The sequence below is a fragment of the Cibotium barometz genome, chromosome 37 (assembly GCF_041138505.1).
Source record: "Cibotium barometz isolate CiBa-2024 chromosome 37, ASM4113850v1, whole genome shotgun sequence".
Lineage (NCBI taxonomy): Eukaryota > Viridiplantae > Streptophyta > Polypodiopsida > Cyatheales > Cibotiaceae > Cibotium > Cibotium barometz.
The window spans coordinates 35,849,985-35,872,783 of record NC_141082.1 but is presented as its reverse complement, the minus strand read 5'-3'; the positions used below and the strand labels follow the sequence as shown (position 1 = coordinate 35,872,783).

The following is a 22,799-nucleotide window of genomic DNA, read 5'->3' as shown; positions in this document are numbered from 1 at the left end:
GACACTGATCTGGCAAGAGCCTCGACTATGATCGGTGGTGCTCCCATCTCGGCTCTGATAATCTCATGGGCTATCGAGGCCTTACCCTGAATCATCCTGGAGATCATGGACACAAGCGGTCTCTCCATCGATCTCCATCCATCGTATGTGCGTCCTGATCGACTGTGACAATCTAGAGAGAGAGAGAGAGAGCGATCCCAAGTAATGGACGAATTCGGGGCTTAGTGCTGTGGCAGCTTTTGGCCATGGCTTCCGCGCATGTGATAGGCCGAGAATTGGCTGCCTCTTGGATTTGGATCATCCGCACAGTTCCATTGCTTGCATAGTTAATAGAGGGTTTTTTCCCGGCGGCATCGTCACTGCTAGGGAAAATGTATCAGTTGTCTGGACTGTCTACTGTCTACTAATTCTGTCCCCCCTCCCCCCTTTTTCTGAGTTTGTTTGTGTTCTAGCCCAGCTGTTGGCCATGATGCCTATGTACATTACCTTTGCATAATATTACATTCTTACCTTTACGAAAAATGAAAGAGAGAACGATCCCAAATAATGCATGTCTTGTTCATATTTCATAAGAATCAGACCATCAAAGAAATATCCACGATGAAACTAAAGAACAAACAAATTGGGCAAAATGCTTTCAAGGCACACAAGCAACAAATTTAACTGACATGCAATATTGACATAAAGGCATCAGAAAACTGACCCTCTAGCACCTTGCAAGTAAACAAATCAACACAATGGTACACTGAGTGAGGTGGCATTCTAAAGAGTTTTAAAATAGCTAGAGTCCATGACAATTGTGTGCACGCAAGTATGATTTGTCATTCAAACAACACACAACTCTTGAATAGGAAGAGGATGAGTAAAAATTATGATATGAAGCCATGATAAGCTCCCTTGTGAAGTAGGCTTAAAACAAGTTATCATCTCATACAGACACTACTGGCACCTAGCTTGAGACATTCTATCACAATGTGTCAGCATGAGATTTTGAAGTAGAAATGTGTGCACCTTGCTAGTTATCTCTAATGTAGGGCTTCATAACTGCATCACATTTGGCATAAATCACTCTCAAGAGGAAGCATTCTTCAGGTTTGTTCAATCTTCAGTAACCATGTCAATCCACAAAAAGACATTTACAAAGTGAATATGTATTTAAGTAGTGCACACACTTCAAGTACTTCCAATCTTTCATCCTGGGACTCGTCCATGTTCACACATCAAGTCTATGACACCACAAGAACCCAGAGATCTTTGCATGTCCATAGCCTTATCATCGTAAGGGTAGTGTGCGGATGTCCCTATGGACATCAATATGCAATAGGCCATGTGCTCCATACAAAGGCAAAATGGACTGTGTGATGTCCCAAAGTGCCCATTACAAGACACAGAAGAAGGCACCGAAAATGGTGGATATAGAGCCTCTGCCAAATGTTTATACATATTTCCATCATGCTCCACACATCATTGTAACATATGTCAGCAGATGTGCTCTTTGGATGCTTTCATGTACTCACCATAGTGCAAACGTCCTCATCTACACAATATGCATGTGGAAGTTCTACTCACTGAGGGAGCATATCATAGCCACTCCACGCTGTATCCAGTGGCTTGAAGGGTGCTTAGAAGGCAGCCTTATACTCATGAGAAAGTTGGTTGAATGTCCTGTCGTGGCAAGGACTCCCCTTCTTTCTGCCGTCCTGTAAACCGGACAGTTGTAATGGGGATAAGGTTGGATTTTTGCTGCTGGAGAAGGCTTCAGCCAGACGATTGGGGCAGGCACATGGATAACTTTTGGCTTCGATTCACACAAACACCTCTCTGCAGGATCCCATGCACATCCCTCTAGGAAAAAACCCTTGATGAACACCCCCTCATCAGGTGCAGTTTTGGGTTCTTTTTCGAGAATTTGGAAGTCAAATGCAAGTGTATCAATGGCCAGCTTGTGTTTTCGAGCGTAGTTTTGCAGTGAGGCCGTCATGAAGGATTGTGCAAAGAAGAAACCACTAATCCAATGGATAACTGGAGGTCCGCTTTCATACCAGGCTTGTAGCATTTCGATACGTTTGAGGAGATCGGTGAAGTATGAAGAGAGTGATTTCAAAGAAGGATACGAGACTTTCTTCCAGATATCAGGAACCTAGAGAAAAGTGAAACAGATTAATTATCAGAATCCAAAACTTTGTTCTAGTTCCACTCCCAAACCCCACCCCCCCCCCCCCCCCCCCCCCCCCTCCCCCCCCCCCCTTTATTTGCAGAGTACAACCAAACCAACCCCATGAAAGGGACCCACCTGGTTTACAGCAATACTGTGATAAGCCTTTTCTATTTCAGCAGACATGACGACCACTCCTCGTATTGCTTTCTCCATGCTTTTCAGTGTTGTCCTGATCCTGCAATGATAATCAGAGGGAGGTAGGTCTGATCTCAAACTCTTTGAAGATAGTCCTTCTAAACGATTAGGGTGTGATTAATCCTTTAATCAAAAGGGGCCGGTTCACATTTTCTTCATCCTCTACTGATTAAGGAAGGCAAGAGACACTTGCACAGTAGGGAAAGTACATACCGATCAAGAAGTTTGTTGAAACGAGCCATTTCTTGGCTAAGGACCGAGTGCATGCTTTCTTCGTACAGAATGGGATACTTTCTCTCACAAGCCTCTATATCAAAGTTTAATGGAAGCATTTTTATAAGGTTTCCAACAACTTCCGCGATTGTTTCTGATGCTTTTGGGCCACTGGAGCTCCCCCCTCCTGTAGCCATTGAAGCTTGGAGCATGGATGTCAAGAGCAGGTTTGTCTCATTCAAGTCCTTGGTGATGTCTGCATTAGCATGTAAACCAAAGGCCTCTGGCATGGGGATCACAGGAAAGTCATCAATATGAGACAGGTAAGATCCCAAGTCCCCTGGTGATGGGGTGACATATTTTCCAGATTCTGAGAGCTTATAGCCAGTTTGAATTATATCCTTACAGTAGACTCTCTTCAAGATTGCAATCAGCAAGAGCCTGTCTTTGTCATCTAAAAATCAAATAAAAACATCAAATATAAACATGGTCAAAATCAAGGATGAAGGCAATTAAGAATGCCAACAGGCTCTAGCCCAAGCGGTAAAACCCTGGTCTGCCAATGTGCAGATCCAGGGTGCGAACCCTGACATATAAATATAATAAATAATCTCTGAGGGAAAAAAAAAAAGAAAGAAAAAAACAAACAAGCTGGTTCCCCCAGTTATTCTGAGCTAGAAGATCATGGAGAAGACTTGGCTGGAGGTGGTTCAGGTCATCCTCTCCTGATTCCAGCATCCCGGTTGATGTACCCATTTGTAAAAGTCAAGGAGTGAAATGCACTTTCTTTATCTGCTCCCAGAAAAGAGACTTCTGTTGAGTCGTATAAAATCATACAAAGGGAGATCTCAACCAATTGGGGGCACTATGCTGCCATAAAATCCCCATAAGAGTGGAGGAGAAGAAAATACCATGGTTCCACTCTCTTATAAATCTGCTGCGTTTTGCTTGCGCAGCTCTAGAAGATCCCTGTATACGGGCCTAGATGGCCAAAAGAGTATGAACGATGTCACTCCATATACTGCAGATACACTGGGTGTCAAAAACATGAATAGCTCGGGAGTCGGAAGGCCTCTGAGCATCTGGTCTTCCAGATATGCCACACCGTGATACTAGCAATAATCTCCCAGGTCGTGTCAATACTCAGCGGAGGTGGTGTGTAACGTAATTGAAGGATATCCTGAAGCAAACATCTCTGAGCTACTACGGACAAGAATAACAGGATCTGCATCACAGGTGGCCTCAAAAAGAAGCAGTGGGCCAGACTGAGTCAACCATGCAACAGCACTCACCTTCCCGTTTTCACCAGTTCTAATCCAAAAAAGAATGCATCTATGCACGATCATGGTCACCAAAAAACAGATTCATCGCCCAATATTCCCAATACATGGTAGAAGGGAAAAACAACAGACATGGAACATTTAGAAGAAAGCGTTTGATAGCTGTTGCAGATGCGGGTACCTGTAACCCGTCCGCCATAATTGCATTCTCCAGTGACATAGTTTAGTGCTTGTAATGGAAGGTTACTTGGAGTGCTTTCATTTATAAACATGTGTAGTTGGCGTACACTGCAAAATGTCAAAAGCTGATCAGCAAAGACGATAAGGATGCTTACACCAAATGCGTGCACAAAAGCTGATCAGCAAAGATGATGAGAGTGCTTACACCAAATGCGTGCACACACATGCTCACGCAAGCACACGCGTGGGCACGTGCACGTGCACAAAAAAAAAAAACTGTTTTACATGCCTTTGACTGGCGTAATTCGCAAACCTGATTCTTAGATCTCCATCGTCAAATCCATAAGGTATGTTCCAACCCAAGGGCCCAAATTTTTTCCTTTCTTGAACCACGGCATGGAAGAAACACAGTCCAAAGAGGAGACATTTGAACACTGCAGGCTGATTACAGCTCTCGAAGAATTCCTCATTGCATATTGGGTCAAGCCCATATGACCTTTTCATATTTGCTCTCAGACCTTTTGGCGGCTCATTAGTCATCTTGATTCCATTCTAAACACATCATAAATAACGTTTCTAGCCTCAAGACCCTTAACATGGTAGCAGCATTCACTGTTCAAATATGGTCAGACAGATCTAATATTAAAAACAGAATAGTACCTGCAATACAGTTATTGGAAACTTCGGGCTTGGATATGATGTCATCCACAAGCGAAAACTCGGATTCACTTCACTGGGAACGTTTTCACATATCCTCTCAAGCTCTGGCATCCAGGATGGTGCCAGATGACAGTTCTGAAGTAGCACCCATGAACCTGTCCATATATAAGAGTACATTAAAAAAAGTGCCCCTCTCACATGAAATCACACTAGAAATGTATGCATGGTGTTGTGTTTCTTCCTTGCAGGCAAAAGTGGTTAGGAACACCTGTGGCCATAGCATCCATTATAAGTGATGCTGCTTTGGGTCCTTGACCTTGACCAAGGGAGACAGGTGCAATTTTATCTGCCATTTCCTTCTCAGCTACACGAAATAAGGAAAAGCACAGATGGACATTTAGCTTCTATTAAACAGGATGCTTGGGCATAATTGCATTGTTAGGGCCTTTACACAAATACTCCGCAAGATCTGGGATGGACAGGTGATGACGGGCTTGATTGGCCAACCATGAGCAGCTGGCCCCTGCCCATTGTCAGATCATCTAAGCACAAAAGACCTGCGGCGTATATCTGTAAAGGCCCGTCGGTTGCATTCTACTCAAAGCGAATTCAAAGAAAAAAAATAAATTTACAGCTAAAACTGAACCCATTGAACATGCACAGAATAGGTTTGTGAGGGTTAAGAACTCACCTGCAAATGTGAGCAATGCAGCCGTAGGATCACTTCCAGCTGATAAAACAAAAATAAGTGGGCAGATGGCACTTGACTCTTGGTAACATGCTTCAAGATTGAACTGTGGAGGCTGGACAAACTCAGGCCCCATTTGCTCAGCTACAAACTCATGAATTGCTGGGATCACTTTGTCTGGTCGAATGCAACGCAGAAGAAGCAATCTCTGAAAGGAGCCTAGTTGTGATAGTTTCCCAGGAAACCTTTGTTTGTGAGGCTCCATAGACTCATAAATGGCTTTCCAATCCGATGGATAGGTTGATATATGAAGGTCCAGGTGCTCAAAGGCTGATAGCTTACTGAGTCTCATGATTTCTCCCCATGATTTCTCAGAAAGCCATTCTGAAGCCGGGTTGGACCTCGCAACCGAAGAACCCATCCCTCCAGTCAAGAGAAATGTCCACTCTTCTGGAGATATCTTCTTCTCGACCTCCAAAACCCGATACGCCAAGAGGCAAGAGAACAAAAGCTTGTCCTTCTCAAATAAGGATCGGCATATGTTTTTGTAGAGAACAAGGAGGAAAAATTTGTGGATGATGGCCAGACGTTTTTTCAAATCAGATGACTTTTCACTTAGAGTGATCGATGTGACGAACAGAGAAGAAAACCATGGCAGGCTATACTGATACATGGGGTCGATATTAGCCAGATCAGAGATGCAGAAGAACAGGACAGCAGCAGATTCGCCACATGCTGCATAAGCTTTTCGAGCTTCATCAATGTTTTTTTCTGTTTCTTCTGCCAACGTCTGGAGAATAATACTGGATTAGGCACTGTGTTAACAACAGGTGTGTAGCCTGGCGGTGAACGGTTTCTGCCCCCAGGGCCGGGCCCTGGATTAAAAACCTGCCAGCCTACCCACTGGACACTTAAAATTTCTTTAAAGATGAAAATTCACTAACCTGCTTCACTGTGATATCGTTGCCAACAGTCTTAGCCTCTGAGATTATTTTCACTGCAGTTTCATCCTCCAATATGTTGCCCTCACTGCTAGATAAGACTTGCAAAATTTGATCCTCCAACTCCTTGAGTCTCTTCTTATTTTCAGCACTCTGCAGGATGAAATTTTAGATCAGCAAAAATGTCCATGTTTACTATCTCTATCACCCCCCTTGATTGTATATTTACTGTTAATGTTTCTTTTTTTGTTCATACTTGTGTGTGACAATATATATATATATGTGTGTGTGTGTATCTGGCAAGCATTTTGTGGCACAAGCTTATGCAGATGATTCCTTCTTCATGCCACAAGATGATCCTCGTGATCTCCGCTTTGTGATGGATGCCTTGGATCTGTTTGGTACAGCTGCAAGTCTCCGAATTAATTTCCAAAAATCCAAGCTTATCCTTCTCAAGCCACAAGCCTGGCATGATGTATTGTGGCCAGGGACTCTTGTTCCCTCCAATCAGTTGGTTAGACATTTGGGTTACCCACTTGCATGGCACACGTCATTCAAACTCAGGCTGATTGGGTTTTGCAAAGAATAAATGCTAAATTGCAGTATTGGAAGTTGGCCACATGGCCCTTTTACATGTTAAGACTCCGTATCGTGCAGTCCATTCTCATTGCATACATACAGTTCTTTTTGTCTCTGCTTGCTTGGGCAAAGAATCACTTGGATGAGTACATGTCTACTATACTAGAGATACTTTGGCAACCAAGCACAATACTAAAGGCCTCAATTGCTGCGAAAGGAAAAGTTATGTACGCCAAGACATCATGGGGGCATCAACATTCTCGACCTTCATACTCATGTCATTGCCAGGAAAGCCACTTTGCTCGCTGATTTTGTAGCTCAAAAATAGCCTTGGGCACAGATGTTAGCAGTGAGCCATGTGCACCACTTTGAAATCCGCCACATTTTGGTGCATGATCCATGACTACTGGGAAGTGATTTTGGGCACTTTACAGGAAATTACCAGGCTACCCCTTCAACTCTAGGTTAATCATGGACTGGAAATAGCTAACAGAGAAACTAGAATGGCATGGAAGATCACCGGACGTTGGAAACACCATGTGCTTGGAAAGCATACATTGGAGTAGGTTGTTTCGTGCTCTGTTAGGCCTGCTTGAACCACGGAAAGCTTTCTTCCTGTCACAAAAGAGTGTACGTTTTGTGGCAGATGGTGGTCAATGATGAAGGCTATGTTATCTCCTTCCCTTTCTCGTACTGGTACAAACCTATTCGTACCGTACAGTTCATATGGTATGGTTCCATACGGCATGATTTTTTTTTTTCGTACGGTACGGTTTCGTATGGAACGATCCCCCCCCCCCCCCCCCCCCCCCCCCCAAACTTGAGACAAAAATTCCAAATGCTAAAAAAAAAAAGAAATCCTGCTCAACCAAGATCCCAAATGCTTGCAATACTTTGCAACTTTCGTGTCTACTCAGCATTCCATATGAGGTTGCTGAGAGACCCAAAAAATCTGGCAAGGTAGACTGGTCGTGTACACTTGATTGGTAGGATGAGAAGAGAATCTTGCAACATCACTTGGAGATCCCTGGTAGAGGTAGGCTAGATAGTCAGATCCTCAAGTTATGTACGAAGGAGAAGATTTGGACAGGGCCATTTTGATCTACAGAAGAGTCCCTAAACTATCGCCTTAGATGCACTGCCCATATCGGTGCAAGGACGGTCCGTTAGTCATAACACTACATTGGGAGACATTTGGTATCACATTACCCATGTAGGCTCTTTTTTGGAGACAACTTGGAGATCCAACTAGGAGAGAGACATCTCCATGTTCTGGTTCATCATGCATTGTGGACTGCTCCCCCCCCCCCCCAACCTTCCCCTCACATTCAAGCTTAAAGCTCCATAATTTGTAAGTGTGAAAAAAAAAACCGTATTTTATCATACGGTATCCCAAAATTTCATATCGTACCAAGAATTCCCGTACGGTATCGTACTGTACGATATCGTATTTTCGTACCGTGACAACTATGGTAGCAGCAAGGATATACCAATTGATTATACCACCACCTTGGTTTTCAAAGCATGGAAATATGCTATGCAATATGAGAGAGAAAATTTTACAATAAACCAAGGTGTGGGTGCATACAGCACCGGATTTTGCACAAAGCATCAACACATCTCTTTCCCAGATCTCAGTCTAGAGACAAGATACAAACATCTCTAGAAGCTGTCCAAAACTGTCCTAAAACAGTCCCCAAAATCAGCCTTGAACCAGCTCCAAACACCGCCTGTTACACGGCCAGTAACATGGAGGGAAGGACCCCGGCTGAATCCACACGTGGAGACTGCAAGGCTACTGTATGGCTGCCTAAACTGACCAGCTGAGAGAAACGATCAGCCTCAGTATGCTGTACAGCCAGCGTAGTGTAAAGAAACTCCATAAGATAGCTGTTGCGTACAGCTAGGACTCAGAGAAGAGATATAATAACTGCCTGCTGTACGGCCAGCGCATGAAATACCACCACAAGGACTGCTGTCCGGCCAGCGCATGGAAACAATACCAGAAACTGCTGTACGGCCAGCGCAAGAAATGAAATGAAATGATATATTAACGTCTCTAAGAGGCCATAATGGCCTATGAGACCAAACTGAGAGTACATCTGAAGTTGGTGTCTCATCAAAGAGAACAACTAAATGAGACAAAAAACTACAATAAACTGATTGTCCTACAGTTATAAGAACAGAACTGTAAGACTGCAAGATGATACTAAGTAGAAAATACTGGAAAATACTGCAAAATGTATATCAAGTAGATCCGTGTATGCTGATCAGTTGAAGTGTTGCCCTCTTCTTAGATCAAGTATCTCCGCCATGGGGCTATCTAGAATGGAGAGGTCGTAGAAGCGAGGTAGGCGCCTCCGATACCGAGCAATAATGGCTCTGATCTGGCGATGGTGAGGATGCCGTGGTTGGGATCCTGGTGGGCGTGGACGACGAGCATGACATAAGATAACTGCTCTATCGATGGTGACTGCCTGGGAGCGTGGTCGATGCCCTGATGGCCCAATGGAGGAGGTATCAGGAAGTGTGTGGGCTGGGTTGCTGGTGCTGGTGCCGGTGCCGAAGAAATCTGTGAGAGTCCTCTGTCTAGGTACATCATGGCTTGGCCTCCTGTATGCCAAGAGGGTCTCTCTGTGTCTCCTGAGCTCAAGTAGAAACAATCCCAGGCATCTCTGATCCTCAAACTCCATGACCCTGCGTAACGGCCCAAAACCCTCTTGGAAGAGGTAGTGATATCTCCCTCGGATCTCATAATATATTGTACATCGGCAAATGTAGTGTTCCTCTGTCTCAACCTCCTAATAGCATAGCTGACAAATGCGGTCATTCAAGATCTGATGCACATATCGCCCTGTCTCAATCCGCAGCTGGTGTGATGAGGTTCGGGCCTGCCCAATGGCACAACGTATCCCATGTGATAGGTGTACATTCATGTACGCCGGGCGGGTGATAAAATCATCTGGTGAGAGGTGTAGAAAATGGCTCTTGTAATGAGCCATTTTCGTGCGTAAGGGCTCAAGGGGGCTAGTCCATGTCCTCTCTGTGTCTACTCTAATGATATCCATCCTGATCATGCGGTTTTGCTCTGAGCGGGTGAGATCCAAAAATGGACAATCCAGCCTGTACTGAAAGGGTGGTAGTGCCTCTATCCGCAAACCATGTAGGTTAAACCATGATCTCATCTGAGCGTACCAACAATGAGTATCTCCATCCTCTGCCAACTGTATGGATGAGGTCAATGCCAAACGGGAGTACCTCTGCTGAGGAAGCTCCCATAGCCGCTGTAAAAAGGTAACTGCCTGGAATAGGGCCTCGGTTACTACTGGTGGGGCACCCAACTTAGCCCGAACAATCTCATGTGGTACTGCTGATTTGCTCCGAATCATGCGGGCAATCATCATAATCAGTGGTCTCTCCATTTGCCTCCATCCCTCATCTGTCCCTCTCTGAGATCTGTGATGTATACTGGGCCCCCAAATTGGAGCTCCGTACAGGAGGGTCGGTGTGACAAGCGTATCAAATAGCCACAATTTGGTGCATGGCTCCGGAAACTGTATGTGTGCACACTGCCTCTCAAGTGCCCCCAAGGCTGCATGCCCTCGAGCTAATCTAGCTGTTGCTGCCTCCTTTAGGGAGAAACACGGTCCTGTGAAAGTAACTCCCAAGTAGACATATGACCTGACGTACTCTACCGGCTCCCCTCGGAAAGTGAACCAAGGCTCTGATCTCGTCACCCATGCTTGTGTGGTGTTAAACACCATAACCTTGGTTTTCCCAAGGTTCACTGTCAGATCTCTATTCACACAGAAAGCCTGTAATGCATCCAGGTGTCTCTGTAATCCCTCTGGAGAGTCTGAGATTAGAACAATATCATCAGCATATAACAAGATGGGTATCAACACCCCTGCCAGGCATGCCCCTGGGCCTCCAATCTGTCTACATAATCAGAGACCGCATCAATGTACAGTCCGAAGAGGGTGGACGATAGCGGGCATCCCTCCTTCACCCCTATCGTGCTGGTCACCCTATCGGATAGTCCGCCGCCTGGAGCTCGGACTCTGCCTGTCACAGACTCATACAAAGCATATATCCCCCACTGCATATCCTCGGGTACCTCAATGTCATGCAATCTGCGCATAAGCCTGGCACGTGGTACGGTATTGAAGGCTTTGCGGAAGTCAGTATATCGTTCTCTTCTGTGCCCTGCCCTCTTCAATAAGTGCCCGAAGTGTCAGTATGTGATCCAAGGTAGTAAATCCTTTCCTGAAGCCAGCCTGTCCATGTGCTCGATGACCATGCCTCTCTGCCCATCGGCTCAGCTCCGACTCCAATATAGAGCCATATAGTTTGGCCAAGTAATGACCAATCATGATCGTCCTGTGGTTGCTTGGTGGTACAATGATATACTCTGTCCAGCTTGTCGGGAAACCCTCACAAATGGCACGATTAAACACATGTACGATGAGCGGAGCCAAAGTGTCTCGTGCATATGAGAAGTGCTCTCCAACTAGCCCATCATGATCCTGTGCCTTTCCATTCTGTAACCTGTTTATTGCATCTAGCACCATCCGCATAGTAAAAAAGGTGCTGCTAGCTGGTCTAGCTCCCCAGTGGAGGGGGTGTGGGGGGGTGTTTTGGTGTATCATATAGTTCTCTAGCATAAGTATGCCATGCCTCAGGTGCAGTAATCGGAATACCAGGCTGTCTCTCCTGAAACATCTTCCATGCCCTCTTGCTGTCCTTCCCCAGGAAGAGTTGCTAGATCTCCTCCTCTAGCTTAGCCAGATAGGCTCGTTTCTTCCTCCGCACAAGGTGCCGAAAGATCATCCTGGCCTGTCTATGCGTGTGAGACCCAATGGCAATCTCACGCTATAGCTGTGCTCGTGTCTCACGACATTCATCATCATACCAACTGTTTTGTGGGGCAGTGCTACGGGGGTGGGTGGAAGGGATCATAGTGCAGGGAAAAGCGTATGAGGCGGATGCATGTAGTACACCTGCCAATCCCCTCGTGATCTCGTCTAGAGGGCTATGCGGGTCTAAAGCGAACAAGCCATCAGATACTGCATCTTGGTAAACCCCAACTGTCTCACGTGTAAACTGATATCTTGGGTACCTAGGTAGATGAGTGGCTGGCCCATCTCTCGGGGATCTACCTACTAGTGTGAAACTCAGGTATGCATGATCGGCTGCTATGCCAATGGGCCTACTGGGAATTGTGAAACCCCGCACATCAGGTATCAATGAAGGAGATCCCATCAAGTATTCCACTGTGCTCGCTCCCCCTTTAGAGTTCCAGTGTATGAGAGCATCTGATCCTTGCCATCTCGATAAGCCATTGTATATGACCAACCCATGTGCACTCCCGAGTGTGAGAAAATGCCTGCCATAATCTGTAATCTCCCCCTCATCCTGTGCTGATCTCTGCAACCCTACATCCTCTGCCGTGATCTCCCGGTACATAGCCTCTTGAGTATCATACAGCTCTGTCTGCTCTGTGCTTGTACGTGCATTAAAGTCTCCCAATAGTAATATGTCTCCCATGCCGACAAACCTCATGATATCATCATATAGTGGTATATAGGGTGACTCTCCTGATGGTGCAAACCTGGACTGGGCTGGGGGAGAGTAGCATACCGCCACATGTAGCTCGCAGAGCCCCTCTCTGCATATTCGGACCCACATGTACCTCGCATCTGCATCTCTATGTACCACATGTATTTTGTCACGAAGCTCCTCCCTGTAAAGTATTGCCACTCCTCCAGATCCTCTGGTACCTCCCATTGTGCGTGGCTGAGGGCGGAAAACTGATTCCCATCTATAACCCCGTACGTCAGGAACCCTCTTGTTTGTGCACTGATGGGTCTCCGTATACATAGCAATATCACTGTGTCTGAAAGTATCCTCAAAGTATCCTGCATCTGTTCTAAGGGCTCCATTGCAATTCCACACCGTGAATCGCAAGGTCTCATAGGCCGCGCACCGTCAAGCGGGCCTCCTCTCTGTAATGATGTCTCGGCCATCTCTATATACCGCCCATTTCCCCTCTTTCCTTGCCTCAAGCACACGCAGCAAGTGTTCCTTCCGGTGTGCTATCTGTGCCGGTGTAAGGTCCTCATCCAAATAAATCTTTTCCCCCTTAAGGGCCATCCTTTGGAGAGGAAGGCCTTCTTCTTCTCCAAGTCACCAAACCTGATGATCAATATCTTCGCCGTAGTTTCATCTCTGCCTACTCGCCATGCTCCGGTAATGGGTACATCAGTGGCTCCAATTTTTGTTGCAAGAGCTTTTGCATCCTCTTGGGGATTTCCCTTTTCTTCCCACCCAACTACACGTACATGTAAGGCACGTGCCCGTCTCTTGGCTTCCTCTTCCAATGTAGCATTCATCACCTCTACTTTATTGACTGGTGTATCCTTCTGTTTTTTTACTACTTCAATCCATGGGTTGACTTCCTCAATTTGTTTCTTTGTGGCACTGGCAATTTCAGCCCATGAATGCATTTCCTTCTCACCTGCAACCACTTTTGCCTTAACATGATTCCAAAGTGTTTTGCATTTCTGTGATGTCTTTTTCACGGTCAGCCATACATGTCTTCAAAGTGCCTTCGTACGATGCAACTGTTGTGCTAATCTCTCAGAGCATGTCATCCTTCCATTTCTGCATCTCTTTTTTCATTTCCGTGTGCATCAAGGCTTGGGCTAATTCCATCTCAACCCGTTTTGGGCTTCTAAGAGAGAAGAGAGAGAAAAACTGCAGTCAGCCAGCCCAGAGAGAAAGAAAGAAAGCTGTATAAATGTCTACTAGAGGCCGAACTCGACCTATGAGACAAATCAATGTACAACTATCAATGTCCTCTGGATGTCTAGAAAAAAAGGACAAAATAAACATGAAATAAACTATGAAAGTACTAAGCTAGTGGGGGGGTGTGATGGATGGAGCACTACTGCTAGAGGCTTAGTATGCAACCTATATGTGTAGGGTATACAAGAATGCAATGCAGAAAGATATATTACCATTTGCGAAAGGCCAAAGTGGCCTATGAGACCAAAACATAGTACACAACTGATGGTGTCTCATCAAAAGTAAGACAAAAAGGACTAGACAAAAGGGACTAAAACAGTCCAAAACAGCTATGAAAGGAAAATACTCCTACTGAGGTACAACAAAAGTGTATAATATCTACAACTAGCATAAGACTGGTGTAATCTGCTCATCTCAGTATCTCTCTCATGGGGTGCTGTAAGATAGAGAAACTAAAGTGGCGGGGCAGTCATCTCCTGTGGCGGGTGATGATGGCTCTAATCCACCGGTGATGAGGCAGCAGTGGACGAGGTCCTGGTAAGCGTGGGCGACTTGCTCGACAAAGTGCTATGGCTTTGTCAAGGGTGACTCCTCCTGAAGGACATCTATGGGACGTGTGGCTCGCTGAGGGGGTAGTGGAGGTCCTGGTTGTATCTGCCGGGGTGGTCCTGGCCTTGAAAAAATCTGTCATGGCTCCCTGGTGGGGTGGATCCTAGTGTGCTGTCTTGGCTCGTAGGAGAGCCTCTCGATGGCGTCTGAGCTCCAATAAGAAAAGCCCCAACCACCTTTGATTCTCAAACTCCATCACATGTCGTAATGGTCCAAAACCCTCTCGGAAGAGACACCAATATCTCCCTCGTATCTCATAGTACACAGTACATCGGCATATGTAGTGCTCCTCTGACTCCACTTCCTGGTGACATAGCAGACAAATGCGGTCTTCTGGCTTCATCCCCTCGTATCTGCCAGTCTCTACCCTCAGCTGATGTGATGAAGTGCGGATCTGTCCAATGGCATTGCGAATGCCATGTGAGAGATGGGTGTCCATGTATGTAGACCGTATCTGCCAGTCTCTACCCTCAGCTGATGTGATGAAGTGCGGATCTGTCCAATGGCATTGCGAATGCCATGTGAGAGATGGGTGTCCATGTATGTAGACCGTGTCACAAAGCCATCTGGGGAGAGATGTATAAAATGGTCCTGATAGTGGGCCATCTTCGTGCCTAGTGGTAGGGGGGGGCTGGACCGTGTCCTTTCTGCATCTAGCCTCATGATGTCCATCCTGATCACCCTATTCTCCTCAGAGCGACTAAGGTCCAAGAAGGGGCAGTCCAGGCTGTAATCAAATGGAGGGAGTGCATCAATCGTCATGCCATGTAATCTCAGCCACGTACACATCTGAGTGTACCAACATTGTGTATCGCCGTCTGCTGCTAACTGCCTGGAAGAGATAAGTGCTAGGTGGGTATCTCTGTGTAGGGAGCTGCAAAAATGTCACTGATTGGAACAGGGCTTCAGTAACCACTGGTGCGGGTCCTATCTCTGCTCTGACAATCTCATGAGGTACCGATGGTTTGCTCCGAATCATGCGTGCGATCATAGTAACCAGTGGTTTCTCTAGTACCTGCCATCCATCATAGAAATCTCTCTCTGGTCTGACCTGGTCGACAAGCGGCTCCCTCCTCGTGTGCTAGAGGCTGGGTCCCCATATGGGTGAGCCATATAAGAGTGTAGGTGTGACCAGTGTGTCAAACAACCAGAGTTTGGTGCACGGCTCCTGAAACTGAACGTAGGCACATTGTCTCTCTAGTGCCCCTAGGGCTGCATATCCACGTGCCAATCTAGCCTCTGCTGCCTGCCTCATAGAAAACTGTGGTCCGCTGAATGTGACTCCTAGGTACACATGATTTGGTGCACTCCACTGATTCACCTCTAAAAGTGAACTGATGGTCGGATCTAGTCACCCAGGCCTGTGTAGTATTGAAGACCATAATCTTAGTCTTCCCAAGGTTCACTGTGAGGTCCCTATCTGCACAAAACGACTGCAAAGCATCCAAATGCTGTTGCAAACCCTTAAGGTCGTCTGCAAATAAGTACAATGTCATCATAGCAGTATGGGTATCCAAACCCTTGCCAGACTGGCCCCCCCATCCTGTCAATGTAGTCGGATATCTCATCAATGTTAAGTCCAAAAAGGGTGGGTGATAGTGGGCATCGCTGCTTCACCCCAATGGTGCTAGTCACTGTATCCAACATGCCTGCGGGAGTCCATACTTTGCCTATCACCGCCTTATATAATGCATAAATGCCCCACTGCATCTCCTCGGGAACACCAATGTCATGCAATCTCCTCATGAGTTTGGCACTTGGCACCGTGTCAAAGGCTTTGCAGAAGTCCACAAAGCAGCATTATATCCTCTTCCCCCGTGCTCGTCCCTCCTCAATGAGAGCCCTGAGGGTAAATATGTGATCCAAAGTCGTGAATCCTCGTCTGAAACCTGCCTGCCCAAGTGCTCTGAGTCCATGTGTCTCAGCCCATCTACTCAGCTCTCGATCCAAAATAGATCTGAATATCTTGGCCAAGCAATGGCCAATCATGATGGTCCTGTAGTTCCCTGGTATCATGGGGTCACCACTCTTAAAAAGAGGTACAATAGTATGTGCCGACCAACTGTCTGGGAAACCTTCGCAAATGGCCCTGTTCAACATGTGTACTAGCAATGGTGCCAATACATCTCTGGCATGTGAAAAATGTTCTGCTACCAGACCATATTGGTCTTGGGCTCTTCCATTACGTAGTCTGTCAATAGCATCCAAAACCATCCAAATGGTGACAAAAGTACTATGATCCGGGCAAGTCGTTGCGGATGAGGGATGGGGGGGCTGCCCTAGTACTTCATATAAAGTTCTTGCATATTCATGCCATGCCTCAGGTGTTATGATAGCTATGGGTGGCTGTCGCTCATGGAACATCTTCCACGCCCTCTTGCTGTCCTGCCCCAAAAATAGTTGGTATATCTACATCTCAAGCTTGGTGAGGTAATCCCACTTTTTCTTCCACACAAGGCGTTTGAAGAGCGTTCTAGCCTGTCTATGTGTGGAGATGCCAAGGGTGATCTCCCGTTGCACGTGGTCATGAGTCTCGCGACATTCATCATCGTACCAACCATTCTGTGGGGCCATATGGCGAGGAGGGGTATACGGGAAAGCATATGCTGCTGAACCATGTAATACATCTGCCAACTCTTTCGTAAGCTCATTAAGTGGACTGCTCGGGTCAAGAGCGAACATACCATCATATACTGCACTGCCATATACCCTAGAGGGCTCCCGAGTAAAGTGAGATCTTGGGTATTTGGTATGACTAGAGGGTGGTGTGCCTCTAACATATCCACAAGTCATAGAAAATGTCAAATATGCATGGTCTGCTGCTATCCCAATGGGTCTGCCTGAAATGGAGAGATCTTGTATATCATGTATCAAGGTAGATGAGCCCATCAGGTAATCCACTATACTAGCTCCTCCTTTTTTGTTCCAGCATGTGAGAGCATCTGAACCTGGCCAATGGGATAGGCCATTATAGATAACTAGCCCATGTGCACTCCCCAAAGCTAGGAAGTGTCTCCCATATTCTGTCACCTCTCCTGTGTCCTGGGCAGATCTCTGCATCCCTATCTCATCCGCTGCTAGCTCGCGGTACATGGGCTCATCCGTAGCATAGAGAGCTGATTGTTCCCGGCCTGTATGTGCATTAAAGTCCCCCGTTAGTAGTACATCTCCCAAGCTTGCAAATCTCATGATGTTCTCGTACAACGGCATATATGGTGAATTTCCCGGCGTAGCGTATCTGGAATGTGCCAGTGGGAAGTAGCATATTGCAATGTAAATGTCCCGAGGTCTATTTGTGCTACTTTGATCCACATGTAGCGTGCTCTGCACCTCTATGCATCACATGTACTGCCTCCCATAAGTCCTCCCTTAACAGTACTGCTACCCCCCCACTTCCTCTAGTCCCCCCCTGCTATGCGTGGTTGGGGTCAACATACTGATTCCCATCTATACCCAGGAACCTCCGGTAATTTACTCCTTGCACATTGGTGTGTCTTTGTATACATGGCAATATCCCGGCCTTTGAAAGTGCCCTCGAAGTACCCTGCATCTACCCGTAGGGCTCCATTGTAGTTCCACACCGATAATTTCAAGGTCCCATAGGCCACGCCCCGTCAGTATGACCGGCGCTCCCGGATGAGTACTTGCCCATCTGTATATACAGCCCACTTCCCCTCCTTACGTGCTTCGAACACTCGAGGCATGTTTTCCTTCTGGTGTGCTAGCTGGGCCGGCGTAACATTCGCATCTAGATAAACTTTCTCTCCCTTAAGTGTGGCCCTCTTAGCCAGAAAGGCCTTCTTCTGATCCATATCTGCAAATGGAGAAATGAAATGATATATTAACGTCTCTAAGAGGCCATAGTGGCCTATGAGACCAAAACTGAGAGTACATCTGAAGTTGGTGTCTCATCAAAGAGAACAACTAAATGAGACTAAAAAGTACAATAAACTGATTGTCCTACAGTTATACGAACAGAACTGTAAGACTCCGAGATGATACTGAGTAGGAAATACTGGAAAATACTGAAAAATGTATATCAGGTAGATCCATGTATGCTGATCAGTTGAAGTGTTGCCCTCTCCCTAGATTAAGTATCTCCACCATGGGGCTGTCTAGAATGGAGAGGTCGTAGAAGCGAGGTAGACGCCTCCGATGCCGAGCAATAATGGCTTTGATCTGATGCCGTGGTCGGGATGCTGGTGGGCGTGGCCGACGAGCACGACATAAAATAACTGCTCTATCAGTGGTGACTCCCTGGGAGCGTGGTCGGTGAACTGATGGCCCAATGGAGGAGGTATCAAGAGGTGTGTGGGTTGGGTTGCTGGTGTTGGAGCCGAAGAAATCTGTCAGGGTCCTCTGTCTAGGTACATCATGGCTCGGCCTCCTGTCTGCCAAGAGGGTCTCTCTATGTCTCCTAAGCTCAAGTAGAAACAATCCCAAGCATCTCTGATCCTCTAACTCCATGACCTTGCGTAACGGCCCAAAACCCTCTCGGAAGAGGCAGCGATATCTCCCTCGGATCTCATAATAGACTCTACATCGACAAATGTAGTGTTCCTCTGTCTCTACCTCCTGGTAGCATAGCTGAGAAATGCGGTCATCCAAGATCTGATGCACATATCGCCCTGTCTCAATCCGCAGCTGGTGTGATGAGGTCCGGATCTGTCCAATGGCACAACGTATCCCATGTGATAGGTGTACATCCATGTACACCGGGCGGGTGATAAAATCATCTGGCGAGAGGTGTAGAAAATGGCTCTTGTAATGAGCCATTTTCGTGCCCAAGGGTGTGAGAGAAATGAAATGAAATGAAATGTTACATTAACGTCTTCAAAAGGCCATAATGACCTATGAGAGAGAGAGAGAGAGAGAGAGAGAAATGAAAATGAAATGAAATGATATATTAACGTCTCTAAGAGGCCATAATGGCCTATGAGACCAAAACTGAGAGTAGATCTGAAGTTGGTGTCTCATCAAAGAGAACAAGACTAAAAAGTACAATAAACTGATTGTCCTACAGTTATAAGAACAGAATTGCAAGACTCCGAGATGATACTGAGTAAAAAATACTGGAAAATGTATATCAGGTAGATCCATGTATGCTGATCAGTTGAAGTGTTGCCGTCTCCTTAGATCAAGTATCTCCACCATGGGGTTGTCTAGAATGGAGAGGTCATAGAAGCGAGGTAGACGCCTCCGATGTCGAGCAATAATGGCTCTGATCTGGCGATGGTGAGGATGCCGTGGTCGGGATCCTGGTGGGCGTGGCCGACGAGCACGACATAAGATAACTGCTCTATCAGTGGTGACTCCCTGGGAGCGTGGTCGGTGCTCTAATGGCCCAATGGAGGAGGTATCAGGAGGTGTGTGGGCTGGGTTGCTGGTGTTGGTGCCGAAGAAATCTGTCAAGGTCCTCTGTCTAGGTACATCATGGCTCGGCCTCCTGTCTGCCAAGAGGGTCTCTCTATGTCTCCTGAGCTCAAGTAGAAACAATCCGAGGCATCTCTGATCCTCAAACTCCATGACCCTGCGTAACAGCCCAAAACCCTCTTGGAAGAGGCAGTGATATCTCCCTCGGATCTCATAATATGAGAGATTAAGTGTTTACTAAAGACCCAATGGGCCTATGAGACCAAAGTGATAAAATAATGTCCATGGCATATCTCATCATGGAATGGAAAATAAAACAGAAAGAAAACATAAACATAGCTATCTCACTGGGGTGATACAAGACTGTCCATGGAAACTCATCATGGAATACTAAGAACATAAAAACATGGGAGCAACATCAGGTCCGAGTAGATGGTATACCACTCTCCAAAATATCAAGCATGGGGCTAATGAGTATGGCCGAGAGGTCTCCCTCAGCTATGTCACGTGGAAAGGTAGCTCGATGGCAGTGGAGCATGTCTTGGATCTAGAGCTGATGAGGTGATCGTGGCTGACGGGGGGGTTGAGGACGTCCGGCACACTGGAGTGCAGAGGCTCAGTCCGAGGTAACTCCTCTTGGGCGAGGTAGTCCAAAGCAGCTCGTGGAGGGTCCACAAGATCCACTATGTCGGTGTCCTCCACCTCCTGGGTCTGAAAGAAACTGGTGATGGTTGGCTGGCGAGGGAGGGGGCGGGGTGGCTGGAGCCAAGGCTCTCTCAAGAAGGTGTCCCTGTGTCTGCGGAGCTCAGGCAGGAAGAGGCCCAGGCAACGCTGGTCCTGGAAGTCAATGATCTTGGAGAGTGGACCAAATCCCTCATGAAATAGACGGTGAAACCTCCCGTGGATCTCATAGTATACTGTGTAGCGGCATATGTAATGCTCCTCTGTCTCAACCTCTGTGTGGCATAGTTGGCAGATCCTCTCCTCTTTGGGTCTCCGTATGAGCTTCTCGGCTCTGAAGATGCGCTGAGCTCTACCTGTCTCCACTTTGAGGCGGCGGGATGAAACCCGTATCTGGCCAATCACAATCCGCATGGCATGGGACATGTGAACACTCAAGTAGCCCGGCTGCTGGATGAATCCATCCTCAGTGAGCGTGAGGAAGTCATCTCTGAAGAAGTGCATCTTCGTGGGGAGCTTTGGAGGTGTGATCCATGTGCAATGTGTGTAGAGGCTGACGAGGGATGCACATCATCGAAACAGCCCCAAGCCTTGCTTTAATAGAGTCGACTAGCTCAATAATAGCTATGCTTTCCCTTTTGGCCCAAAATAGCTGAACTTGCCCAACAATATCAACTTTATGCTTTTCTTGGCTTGTACTCCGAGTTTTAGCCCAAAATATCAACTTTTGTGCTTTTCCCAAGCTTGTTAGCCAAGTTTCAAGTAGGTGCCTCCTTTCCATGCCCAAAATAATAATATGTCCAGCCCTTCATTAATGATGTGTGAAAACACTGACTTACAAACATGGTAAGTCACTTTGATGAATAAAATCCCATGCTGCACATGTTGTATTGCCATGTTTCAGGCTAAACCTTGCCAATAAATGCTTTTGCTTTCTTTTGTGGAAAAATCCCCGTTCACACCTTGGCTCCACTCAGTGTGTGAAACATTGGTCAAGACTGGTGAAGGGACCAAATGGTGACAACTCTTCTACTTGGTTTTATAGAGCAAGTCAAGCCATGGGCACGTATATTGGGAGCTACGTGCACTAACATGCGTACCGATGCATATAGGCATTGGATTATCAATTATCATGATATAGTTTCATTGGCCGTATTGCGGACTCCTCATATGTGATTGCTCTTATTCAAGATTGGCAAGTTATCCTATGCCATCTACAATGGTTTGGTAGGCCTCCGACTTGGGGTAACTCAATGTTGTTGTGGAGTAGGGTATTTGATTGAGCACCATCCTTATAATATGTAGAAGCTTCCCTTTCCAAGAAAGGCCTACAATCTGTCTACATTGGGGATTTGTCACGTACGTGACATCGTGGATAAAAAAGGTTATGTTTTCACACGAGCTGTCAGTCAATGTAATTTGGGGACGCATCACAGGCCAATCTGGAAAGTCATTTCAGTCAGTCCCAATGCTTGAGGAGGCAATGAGACTTCCAGATTGGTGCTTTCATAGGCAACTTCCAAGATATACTCCTATTCGTTTTTACCAATTGTTTGCGGCCAAGGCTTACAGGTTGCTCCTACAGTCCCCATGGATTGAGGATCATGCAAATCGCCTCTAGTATATGTCAAAATCTCTTGCTTGGTGGAAAGCTACATTGAAAAGAATTTGGAAGAGCGGATTGTCCCTCAAGCAACGGTTGTTTCTATAGAGATGTCTGGTTGGGGTATTCCCAGTGAGAACTCTTTTGGCACAGAGGCATATTGCCACTGCATCTTGTAGATGGTGCTCCCATCCTAGAAATGAAATGTTATATTAACGTCTTCAAAAGGCCAAAGTGACCTATGAGACCAAAGTTACAACCATGTGACATCTGATACACTGTCTGGAAAAGAAAAGAAAGAACTGAAGGTAAGTATCTAGCCCTACAATACATCAGTAGGGAGCATCCGAAAGTAGCAACTAGGGAGGGTGGGAAGCTAATGCTACTAGTCAAAATGGGGTACATGAGTACATGGATACATGAATACATGAATATGGGGGAGTACAAAAGTGGCAATGAGTACAACAGTATATGGCTGGAGTGGTAATCATTGAAAGAGTGCACAGAGCGGAAGCAGAGTGGCACTAGAATGTGCTGAACAGAGAGTGCAAGAGCGAGAGAGATATGGAGAGAACTATGCTGAATATACTGAAGCAAAACAGTCCCAAGAAAGAGACACTACAAGTCTCATAAGTGAGGGAGCAAAATATGTACAAGACTGAATGAGAAAAGAGAGGCCAGCACCCACTATTTATAGTAGGGGAAGGCTGGCCGACTGGAGCTGCAAAACAGGCCGATTGGAGCTACTGGACAAGGCCGATTGGAAAATGCCAGAAAGGCTAGGAAAAATCCCAGCAAAATACTAGAAAAAGGGGTGGCCAGCCCACAAGCA

The 22,799-nt window shown here is 46.4% G+C and overlaps 1 protein-coding gene across 7 annotated transcripts in view; it reads right to left on the bottom strand.

Annotated features, from left to right (window-relative positions):
- Positions 1-1,093: 1,093 nt before the first annotated feature.
- The window catches only part of LOC147617228 (uncharacterized), a 250,714-nt gene continuing 229,008 nt past the window's right edge, over positions 1,094-22,799 (bottom strand). For all 7 annotated transcript variants that reach the window (XM_086776846.1, XM_086776847.1, XM_086776843.1 and 4 more), the window contains 9 exons: positions 6,319-6,468; positions 5,378-6,164; positions 4,955-5,050; positions 4,687-4,841; positions 4,340-4,578; positions 4,028-4,134; positions 2,567-3,020; positions 2,294-2,393; positions 1,094-2,140 (listed from right to left, as the gene is read on the bottom strand). In XM_086776846.1, the coding sequence (XP_086632972.1) occupies positions 1,562-2,140; positions 2,294-2,393; positions 2,567-3,020; positions 4,028-4,134; positions 4,340-4,578; positions 4,687-4,841; positions 4,955-5,050; positions 5,378-6,164; positions 6,319-6,468 (2,667 nt within the window). In that variant the 3' untranslated portion in view covers positions 1,094-1,561. The remainder of the gene's footprint in view (positions 2,141-2,293; positions 2,394-2,566; positions 3,021-4,027; positions 4,135-4,339; positions 4,579-4,686; positions 4,842-4,954; positions 5,051-5,377; positions 6,165-6,318; positions 6,469-22,799) is intronic.